At 37.3% G+C, this 10,942-nt stretch overlaps 2 protein-coding genes across 5 annotated transcripts in view; one reads left to right on the top strand and one right to left on the bottom strand.

The window, feature by feature from the left end:
• The first annotated feature begins 268 nt into the window (after positions 1-268).
• On the top strand, positions 269-1,102 carry tmem126a (transmembrane protein 126A). Its single transcript, XM_038299131.1, has one exon. It carries the CDS (start codon positions 404-406, stop codon positions 1,001-1,003), a length of 600 nt encoding a protein of 199 aa, XP_038155059.1. The 5' UTR covers positions 269-403; the 3' UTR covers positions 1,004-1,102.
• Positions 1,103-3,740: 2,638 nt separating this feature from the next.
• The window catches only part of LOC119792487 (ras-GEF domain-containing family member 1C-like), a 39,356-nt gene continuing 32,154 nt past the window's right edge, over positions 3,741-10,942 (bottom strand). For 3 of the 4 annotated variants that reach the window (XM_038299128.1, XM_038299126.1, XM_038299129.1), the window contains 8 exons: positions 9,776-9,877; positions 9,343-9,445; positions 8,018-8,097; positions 7,838-7,933; positions 7,652-7,747; positions 7,450-7,573; positions 6,869-6,941; positions 3,741-5,415 (listed from right to left, as the gene is read on the bottom strand). In XM_038299128.1, the coding sequence (XP_038155056.1) occupies positions 5,391-5,415; positions 6,869-6,941; positions 7,450-7,573; positions 7,652-7,747; positions 7,838-7,933; positions 8,018-8,097; positions 9,343-9,445; positions 9,776-9,877 (699 nt within the window). In that variant the 3' untranslated portion in view covers positions 3,741-5,390. The remainder of the gene's footprint in view (positions 5,416-6,868; positions 6,942-7,449; positions 7,574-7,651; positions 7,748-7,837; positions 7,934-8,017; positions 8,098-9,342; positions 9,446-9,775; positions 9,878-10,942) is intronic. The other variant, XM_038299130.1, reaches the window with a different exon arrangement.

Genomic DNA, 10,942 nt, shown 5'->3' with positions numbered 1-10,942 from the left:
CCTTATCATGTTTTGGGTGTACTATTCCTTTAAGAACATAAAAGTGAGAAACTGAGAAGGATGGTTGGAAGGAAAGGCCAAGAATGGAGTCTTAGAGGAATATTGGGAAATAAAGAAAAAATTAAAGATATTCAGAGAATAAGGAAAGCAATATTTATTTATCTACAGAATACAAAATAAAAAAATAGAATTTGATGTAAAGTAATGTTGCTACACTCATGTACAGTAGGTGGCGGTATGCACCTTATAGCTGCTTGCGATCCGCCATAATAGTAAAAAAAGAAGAAGAACAAAGATGTCTGCGCCCTATCTTTACCCTTATGTATGCATAGCAGCATTTTCTAGTTGTCTTTAAGAAGATCGCTGTTATTTAAAGGGTTTTGTTGTGGTTTAATCTCAGAGGATGGGTGAGCAGGGGAACGGACCGGGGCTCTCCCGGGCAGTGATCGCTGAAATGTTGATAAAAAACTTTGAGAAGCTGCCTGACATCGATCAGAAGCTCTTCATGTATGGACCTTTATATCTGGGGGGAAACGCCGGCCTGGCGGGGCTGATCGCCAACAGTCTGTACCGGAGGACTCTGAACGTCCAAGCGGCTCGCTTTGCCTCCAACCTGCCGATGGCCGTGCTGCCCTTCCTCACCACCTGCGCTCTCTACAACGCTGCGGTGTCTCAGCCCCTCCTGACCGGGGAGCTCAACTGCCCCACCTGCTCCCTGCTCAGAGGCGCGCTGGTCGGGGTGGTCGGTGGGGGCCTGTACCCGATACTCCTGGCCTTACCGCTCAACTTCGGCCTTGCATCCAGATACAGCACCGCTCCGCTGCCAGAGAAGGGCGCCATGCTGCGCTACTGTGTGGACATCTCCAGACCCGTCTTTAATAAGATGAGGGCAGTTTTTCTGCTGCAGGCTTTCTTCGGCACCTACCTGGGCTCCAGGCATTTCCAGAGTTACACCACGCTGGCTCACATCACCTTCGGCAAGAGCGAAGATCTGCAAGATTAAAATAAAATGCACTGAGAAGAACCTCCTTATTTTATACTGATGCCAATCTGATGTAACTTTGGTTGATTACTGGAGAATAAAAGGACATCTGGACTAATATTTGTTGTCATTACAACATTCTCTCAATGTATTGCTTGTTGTCATTTTCTTTAAACTGAAATTAAATCACCTTTAGCAGGGGTGTAGGTTTGTTTAAACTTTGGTGGGAACACTATTGGTCCTTTGCAAAAAATATGCATGATCTTTATTTATGCTTAATGTGAGCATCAGGGCACATTTTGTTTAAAGAGAAAAGCAGCATTTCTTGATACATTAATACACATTTTATAAGCAATACACACATTAGATGCTGTTTTATCAATGATTGAAGCTTAACTGACTGATGAATGAGGAATTAGGACTTTTTTCCACTTTGAAAAGTGTTGCATTTGAAATTACACAGCAAATCCAACATGCTCAAATAAACACTGTCAGATTTGATTTTTACACCCTTGAAGTGTCTATATGGGTCCACACCAGCGAGTGTTAATTGGACTTTTTGGAGAGTTCGCATTGTAACTCTTAAGTGTTAAATAATAAATCTGAAGTTGATAATTTAACAATTAGTTACACCCACTAGGTTTTAGAATTGGAATATTAACACTCTCATGGAATGTTTTCCTAACTGCATAGGAGTTATTCTCTAAATACTAAAAATTTTACTTTTCTGGACATATAAAAATAAATTTCTAAAAATAAAGAAGCAATGTTTGTTTTTTCCAGCAAATATTTATTTGAAAAGGCATCACAATTGGAAAATATTTTTTTCAAAACATGTAACAATGTGGAACCTTTGCCAATTTCCACTTCAATACTTTGCTTTGTAACAAAAGTCTGAAGAGAACTAAATTTAAACCAAAAAAATATTTTCATGCACTGCAGAGGAGGTTAATTTCTCCAATTAAACTGCCATTTGCTGCATCGATTTTCATGGGAGACAGTTTTCTGATTATATGTCTGCTATATGTGGATTTATATAATTTTTTATTTTGAAGATATAGAATTGTGCAGAGGTAAAACTCACTCTTTTCTTTCAAATGTTCTCTTTGTATCATGAAACAAAGCGAAATATTATATTCAAGGGACGCCAAATAAATGTATTGTATTTACATGTGCATTGGAACTAGAAGAGGAACTGACACTGAGCATTTATTATATTAACTTCACTCTACAAGTTGTACATCTAGGCTGTAGTTACTCTGTTTAACCCAGTTCATGTATTTTATTTAGGGCTGAAACAATTAATCGGATTAATCAATGATTGAAATAATATAAAAAAAAATTTGTAATCGATTAATCGTTAACTGGAGTATAGAAACTCTAAAACATGTCTTTAGCTCACAGAGCGACCCACTTAGAGCAGGAATTATACCAAAATTGTAAAAAAAAAAAAATAAAACATGTTTTAGTCCGTCAATATTCTCCATCCAGAAGTCCTCTACTGCTGTATTGTAAATTCTAAACATGTTATTCAAATGTAATTGTTGGTAGGGATAAGTATGTCGGTCCAAAACTTTGGTAGGGACATGTCCCTATAGTCCCTTGCAAACCTATGCCCATGACCTTAAGAAACTCCTAAATCATCTCTCCCAGGATTCAGTTGCAGTTGCATCGGTTACCTTTTGCATGTTTCCAAGCAATACAAGGCCTTGTCCATATAAGACTCAAACTCACTGCGGATCCAGACATTTGAATTGAGAAAGCTTCCTGGAGAGGTGGCGAAACATCTTCAAATCTTGAAAACCAAGTCCAGTGGATATTTTTTTAATTTTTACGGAAAGTTGCAGGAAAGGAAATAAAACCACGTTTAAAATCATGCAAAAGCTTAAACAAGATGATTTGATTTATAAAAACTCATGAAAAGGGAGAACATTTTCTGCAAAATGAAAACTACTTGACATAATAGCTTTATAGTAGAATTCCTTTGCGCTCAAGAAATGAATGGGTTTGGATTTCAGTATTTTTTCAGGATATGTATATAAAATAATTATGGCCCCTGAGCATGTTTTCCCTTCAAACATATTTTATTTCAGCCTTATAAGTGACGGTACATTCATGCACCAGAACTCATGCATAAATGATGAGATTATACAGTAGTAACACATTTGAACATAAAGATAGACTTGCTCTGATGCTCAATGATCTGTTGGCTTTTTTCATCTTGATTTCTTTTCTGGGATCCAATCTAGATTAACACAATATTTGCATCTATTTTGTTTTTGCAGTCTGTTTTGTTTTTTTAGCATTATTTGTGTTCCCAAACAAGTTAATACAAAATAAAGACTTTAAGTGGAGCTTAGGGGACCTCACTTATGGAAACATACTTCATTAAGGGAAGTTGCCCATCAGGAAAATAAAAAAAGGGAAGTAATATAATAGAAAATATTTCAATTTGACTCTTTATTCGATTTTCACCCATTCATTGTTATTTAAAGGTTATGAGTGGTATCTCTCATTAACAGTAAAGATTTTTTATTAATATTTAACCGTTTTCTATCAACATTACTTTGGAAATTGAGGAGGAATTAGCAAAAACAGAAATTTCTGCACCTCCACGTCCATCATTCAAAGTCTACATCCTGGTAACTGAAATTATTAGTTTATCTTTGCTCCATTGGTAGAAAAACAATAAATTTGTGACTACGAGATTGACCAACAATATATTTAATATATCTCATTCAGACCACACGGCACAGGGAAGAGTAGGCATGGTTTATTTTTATTAAAATCTGTTTTGAAACAGATCACAAATCCTGCACTGATGCCAAAGCCAAAGTTGTCCCTGCCCCAATTAGGACAACTCTGCCCGCTCATATGCAGTATTTATGCAACAAACTAAAAACTGGTGGATCTGGCAGTCTGATAACACTTATAAAGATTAAAACTGATGGCAGGAACTGCAGGTGATTGTCATTTAAAATACGCGTAAAACAGCACAGGTTAATGATATATTTAAATGACAATAGTTGGCAGGTTTGACATCACACCTTAGTCTTACTATAAACGTAATGGGGCGGGGGGGGATAACGTTACAGGAAAAGCTAGAAATAGGATGAAAAATAAGTTAGCAGGACCTAAACTAGTTGGTTGTAGAAATGGGGAAGGTGCTCATCGGGAAAAAACAACATCGATCAATAACAAACCAGTAAATACAATTCATCCACTCTTTTCCTCACACTAAGTTCCCTAATTCATTAACAATTTCACAAAACTGTAAAAAAACAACAAAAAAGCAACAACAATAAAAAACAAACCAACACGCTTTAAGTCAAAGAAACTGTCATGATAAGCAATGCCTCATATGGCAAAGGTCTGTCCTTCTATTTAACACAACAGAGCATCCGCACCTTAAGGTACTTTTCTACACTAATGCCCATTGGAAACAACCTGACTTAGCATGCCGTCGGACTTCATATTCTGTAAAGGAAAAAAAATGACAATAAAAACTATACATCTGTCAGCACAGAGCTCCAATAAATATATGAAACAACTGAACATCAGTCGGAGAGAACTTCCTGAGGAGCAGAAAGATGAGGGCCAAACTATCTATAACTCCTGCAGTTACATTATTACAGTAGATCTCTGCTGATATTAATGGCACAATACATTTAAAAAGAGTAAACGCTTTTAAAAAGAGTTTGTTCCCTAAAATAAAATAAATACAACAAAAAGAAAAACAGGCTGAAACATGTTTTCCAGTCATTCTAGTGCAATGGACATATACATGAAATACAGCTTCACACAGGCACAGCCAGGATGTTTGTTTTTATTTCGTTTTTTATCTTCCCCTTAGCTGGGATTTCTAATTGTAAAAGAGGGCTAGCCAGCGCCCTTTACATCACTTTATTTTTTGTTACAGTACCTTACAGTTAAAAGTGTAATACTTAAGCTGGAATAAAAGGAGGAAAAAGAGAAAGGAAAGAGAGCAGAGAAAAGTACACAAGATGGCATTAGTAGGAAGTACTATAAAGTGGTTTTCCCTGTAATTGTACTCTCTAAAGTAGTAAACTTCTCCACAGAGTAAACACACATAAAGGGAGGAAGGAGAAGCCGTGTTCCTCTCCAAGCTTCTCGCTCGTATCCCGAATGAGAAGGTTTGTTCCAGTGTTCATAGCTTAACATTTGACTTTTTTCTTTTTTCGGAACGTTTCACTTTTTCTTAACACTCGTTTCGATGAATCCTGTTCATCGTGTTATTTTTCTTCTTCTTTGATCTTTATGCAGTCTATTTTTTTTTTGTAAAAACACCAAAGTACCAGCTTCAGGTTCCTTCACAGTCCAGTTTAGTGCAAAGAGGACAAACGTATCTCCTCGTTTGGTGGCGGGAGGCTGAGATACCTTCCCCGCTTCATGTCTTTGCCAGAACGTTTGACCTGATGAGACAAAAAAAAGATTAGAAAACTTCACCAAGAATCTATTTTTTTTTTACTTAGCATTTCCAGGATGCTAACCAGGACGTAAAGATATTTAGACCTTAATTGTTTCTGAAAACTAGCAAAAGCAAAGGCTCTGTTAGGGAATTGTTGGACCGGTTTGCTTGTGCTCTGAGAAGGTTGCAAGTACCCGGTTCGATCCCCACAGCCTGCACTCTGGGTCCCTGAGCAAGGCCTTTAACCCCACACTGCTCCCCTGGCGCTGCACAATGGCAGCCCACTGCTCCCCAAGCAGATGGGTTAAATGCAGAGATCAATAAATTTAGATTATTACAATTATTAATCCATCCAGATTATCATCAGTTAGCTATGTAATGATAGTTTAACGGCAAGCATCCGATCTGGCACTACTAAAGTACTTCTACAGCATAAACTTAACACAATAAAGACCTTTTCAGGATCCAACGTGTCTACCATTCAGAGTAAAGAAGTGTTTTTAAGTTAACATCTTCTTTTTATTGTATATCGTTGATTTGTTCCAAAATCAGAAACTGCATAAAAGGAGAGGAACCTGGTGTTTAAAGGCCATAATTGTGTAAAGAGCTGTGGGGAAAGTCACAGAAAGTGTGCAACATTATCTTAGTCCAGGTATTTTTGCACCATAGTGGGACATAAACTTATGTAACTGCTAATGAGTAATGCATGAAGAAGACTTCCGCCAGCATCGATATAATTTTATATTTGGTAAATATTGTAGTAGATTGAAAATAAAATGAACTGATTTTTTTTTGTCATATGAGATTGTGTTTGGGTGTTTATTTAAAGCCAAGTCCATCATTTTTCATTCTCCTGGCAGATTGGTTTTAAAATCATTTTTCATTCCAACAAAACATTTGTCCCTGACAGGCATTCAGACACCTCTGAAGTTAATACAACCGTGTAAAAACTGTTTTATTTATAAATATTTAAATTGAGAAATATTAAACATTACTGCAGTAAATGCTGCTAGTTTACTATGTTTGTGTAACTTCTGTTTATAGTATTTCTTTTCCAGAGGGAAAAGATGGATGGAGCTCTGTCTAACTTGGCTGCACTCGTTCATAGAGTGTCTGTGTTCTAACAGCATATCAAATAATGTCTAAATATACAGAAAGTATTTCAACATGATACTACTGATTAGATACATATTAATTTTAAATATGGATATACTTATGAAAAGAAAAGCAGGTCTTTTTTTTCACTGTGAGGATTTATAGCAAAGAAAACTAGGTTGTAGTTTAGGACATTATAACAGCTGTAGATTAGTTAGAAAGCTGCTGGTTTGATTCCAGCTGTTAAAGTGCTTCTGCATGTGTAACTAAGCCCTGAGACGCCTACAGATGTGTTACACAGATGTGCCTTTTGTGGGAAGGTGCTTTGATTGGTCAATAGGAGCAGAAAACTGTTTTCCCACCTGAGTGCTTTCCACCTGTCCTTCTCCACCTGGTTCTCAGGACTTTCACTTTCATACGAGGCCAGGTAGAGTCCTGAGGAAGAGAAATAGAAGTATTCAAAGGATTATTTAGAAGAAAAATAAAACTAAGCAAAGCAAAGAAAATCAATTTGGAAGCTACAATAAAAAAAAAAATTTTTTAACTTCAAGTATCTTTGTTTGTTTTAATCCATGCGTTTAGCTCCACGTACATGTTAAAATTCTATGTAGGGTTTGTAGCAGGATAGTAGATGGTACAGACACTATTTAATTTAGTGGAATCACAAATTAAAGCCAATTTCTGCTTCTTTTATTTTTTTTATCAAACATTATCACTACTTTGGTTAAAAGTTTAAAGAAACTGCACTCTAAACTTTAACGTTTCCGCTGACAGTTGATTAAGAGTCCATTTAATAGAATAATACGCCCAAGATGTTAAAAAAAACATAAAAGTTAGAATGGAGAGAGTTGTCATCCGTTGCTCGGGAGCCTTTAACGTCCATTTTATTCCACAAAAACATAAAAATCAGCCTGTAAGGCTGTGTGAGTGAGCGACTCCTCACCATCCTCGCTGAAGATGGGAGCGGTATGGAGGTAGTGCAGGATGGCCCGGTCCTCCTCAAATGGACACTCCACCTGTTTCCACGTCATGAACTCTCCAACTTGTCGAGCTAATTCCACAAATTTCTAAACAGCAAAACAAGCAAAGAACATATTTAGAGGGAAGGAAGTGGATGAAGAAACGAGGCTTGTGAAAATGCTCACCTCAAAGTTGACATGGCCGTTTGGCAGGCGGTTAGCACAGCCTTCGTTCAGGAAATAAATGTCTTTAATCAGCAGGCTGAAGAAGGGGATCACAATCTGGGGAAGGATCAGTTATAAAATGATTAATAAATCAGGAACCAAACCAGGATGGCTTTCTGATTATCCGCAGTCCTGCTGAAGCCTCACCCTTTCTCTGTTACTGTTGGCAGTCCGGGAGCGATGGGCGGCGCCCCTCAGGGCAGTCCTGTAGTTGTAAAAGTTTCCTGTGGGATCCATCTGATGCTGCAAAACCAAACAACAACAAGGAGTCAGCTGGGAGGTCTTACCTGCATCTTTGAAAGAAGTCAGTGAAAGGTCAGGGCTCACCTCCAGAATGAAGAATTTGGCAGTTTTGGTTTTGCTCCAAGTCTTCTTCAGTCGTGATACAGGAGTCATGTTCATTCCAGCTGCAGAGAAAATAGATTTTAGTACTTAAAATCAATCCAACCATACCACAGAAAATGCTACACTGCAACAACGAAGTAAAGAAATAGAAATAAGTCAACATTTCTTAAATAAAGTGTATCTATCCTTAATTTGAGTAGCTTAATAAGATCATTTGCCAATTGAATAAGTATTTTTACTCTTAAAATAAGATAATTGCACTTGAACAAGGGACAATATAATTTCTTTTTCTTATTTTAAATATAAATTGTCTGGTTCCAGTGGCAAAGTGTCTCTCTTACCTCCTCAATTCAAAACAAAAGGCACTTATTTTAAGAAAAAAAGACTTATTTAGATTTCAATTTTTTTCAGTGTATAAAAGATTTAAAAAAATAAAGTTTGTCCATTTGAAACAGGTTAAAAAATCAAGTATTTATGGATACTCATGTACGATCTTCTAGCTAAAACAAACAGGCGCTAATGTTGACCAGTTTCACATCTAGGTGACAATTCACCCTGAAATAGACAGCTGGCTTAGAACAGGGGGAGAATGAGACCATGGAGGTTTTCAGGCGCACACTCAATGACGCCAGAAACCGGTTAGTTTCACTGAATCAGTTCAGTGTCTCACAGTCAATGTAGCGTTTCAAGATTTGCTGTTTAACTTGCAAAATGTCTGTCAGTGTCATAACCTGTAAAATCTGCACAAACCAGTAGGACAGGCAATTCCATCTGGAGAGGTCTGACGAGATTTTATTTTGATGAAACAGTTTCAGCCAAAAAGCACAAATTCTGACTCTGGTCATTTGAAATGACTGTCTGTAAGAGAGAGGAGCTCTAGAGAGCGCTACTGCCTGCAGAAAACGGTAAGGCGCGGTGGAGATTCACTGGAATCTGATCAGGATTAACCATTTTTTAATTCATGTAAAGCACAGCGAGAAAGTTCATCAATATGCATTTCCATTATCAAAACATGATGCTTGAACCCAAAGTCTGCAGCAACCACCCAATGTCAATAAAAGCTCCTTCAAATCCCTGCTTACAGCTTCACCAAATCTGCCTAGAATCACATGAAAGGCCAGTTGATCATATCCCATTGGTTCTAGCTCCTTTAAACACTGTACGTAAATTTATGCTTTTTTGGAGGTGAAGCTCCACCAAATTTGGATCTAATACTTTTATTTTTGATAGCTTTTTAGTCTCATCCTCCACACATCAAGAGAAAACCTTTATAAAGTACTGAATGTACTGTAAGACAGTAAACTCACAGATGATGGCCATCAGGGAGTTGAAGTTTCCAATGTTGAAACACTCTCTGGCCACGTCGATGAAGAACTCAATTATTGTGGCTCTCTGCTTCTTCTTTGCTGGCTGTAAGATATTGACAAATCACATTCGTTTCTCCATCAATTTTCCAGATTAAATTTAGAGTGTAGATTAACATTTTCCTGACATGCAGTAACAAAAAAGTCCACACGAGGGCAGCAATGTTCTGTAATACACCTCCTAAGGTGATTATATGTTAAAAATTTGGGAAGGTTTGAGAAATTTTGAACTTTTAACATAAATGTATTAATATACTGACATAAAAAATATATGATCACCATTATTTCTGAGAAAAGTGCATCTAATCAGAACCTTATGAAATGAAGGTTTCTTTTTCTTTCAAACTCCAGAAACAGAATGAGTGATCTCCCTCACCATGCAGATCTCTGTTGCTACCAGGTAACACAGCCTGTTGAACCACCTGACGTAGGCTTCAAGGTTGGAGGTTTTCTTCTTCTGCTCGCTGAAAGATGGCTGCTGGTGATAGAGCACACACATACAAGATGTGAGACACTAATTAGCTCTCTATGTACAGGCTGACCCCCTGTGAGAGTGTTAATGGCAAAGACAGGGAGCCAAGAGGAACGACAGGAATGGAGGGGATGGGAAGTGGCCAGCTCAAGATGAGCAAGGGGATGGGGAGTTCAAGAGATGGCAGAGGGAAGATAAATCTCCATGGTTACAACAAATGTCCAACATCAGATAGAAAAGCAGCTTTCTTTCTGTTTGTTTGCTGTTTCATACCTCATCCACTGAATGAAAGCAAACAAACATGATTCATATTTTTATGACTGGCATTAGAGAATATTTCTAATGTCTTTTACCAAACAGCGTGTTTGTCTCAAACTCTTCAAGAGGTTCATTTGAGGAGCTATTTAAGAAAAGAGCACTAATTCTAATCTACCAAGTCCAAAGCAACGCCCTAGGACTGATGATGATGTTCAGACAAATATATCTCTCATCACTGATAATGAAAGTTCAGACACAGATAGCTCTCATTTAAATCCAGATTAGTCATACTTTTAGTTTAGGAAACATTTTCACTGTCAGAACATCGACAGCTAACTTTGTCTGTTTAGATATCTTTAAAAAAAATCACATTCATCTAATTCATATATATATATATATATTCATATATATATATATATATATATATATATATATATATATATATATATATATATATATATATATATATATATATATATATATATTAGTGCTGTCAAAATTATCGCGTTATTATCGCGTTAACGCGAGGCCATTTTAACGGCGATAATTTTTTTAACGTGAGATTAACGCTATGTGGTTTTATGGTAAAATTTTCCAAGTACATCCCGCTGCAGCCTGCGAGAAGGCGGGGCTATTTCCCCCCAGTGTATGCATTTCTCATAGGCTTCTAGAGCGGAGCTCCTCAAGGAAAAAAGACGCTCATGCACTGGGTGATGCTAGTGCCTTTTCTTTAAGCCCCACCACCAACAAACAAGTTGAGTGTCTGGTAACTAGTAGCAACCTGAAATACGCTGAGAAAACAGATTACTGAGG

The sequence above is a fragment of the Cyprinodon tularosa genome, unplaced genomic scaffold (assembly GCF_016077235.1).
Source record: "Cyprinodon tularosa strain WSP-4 unplaced genomic scaffold, ASM1607723v1 ctg42, whole genome shotgun sequence".
In the NCBI taxonomy this organism is placed as follows: Eukaryota; Metazoa; Chordata; class Actinopteri; order Cyprinodontiformes; family Cyprinodontidae; genus Cyprinodon; species Cyprinodon tularosa.
This window is presented reverse-complemented; position numbering and strand designations above follow the sequence as displayed.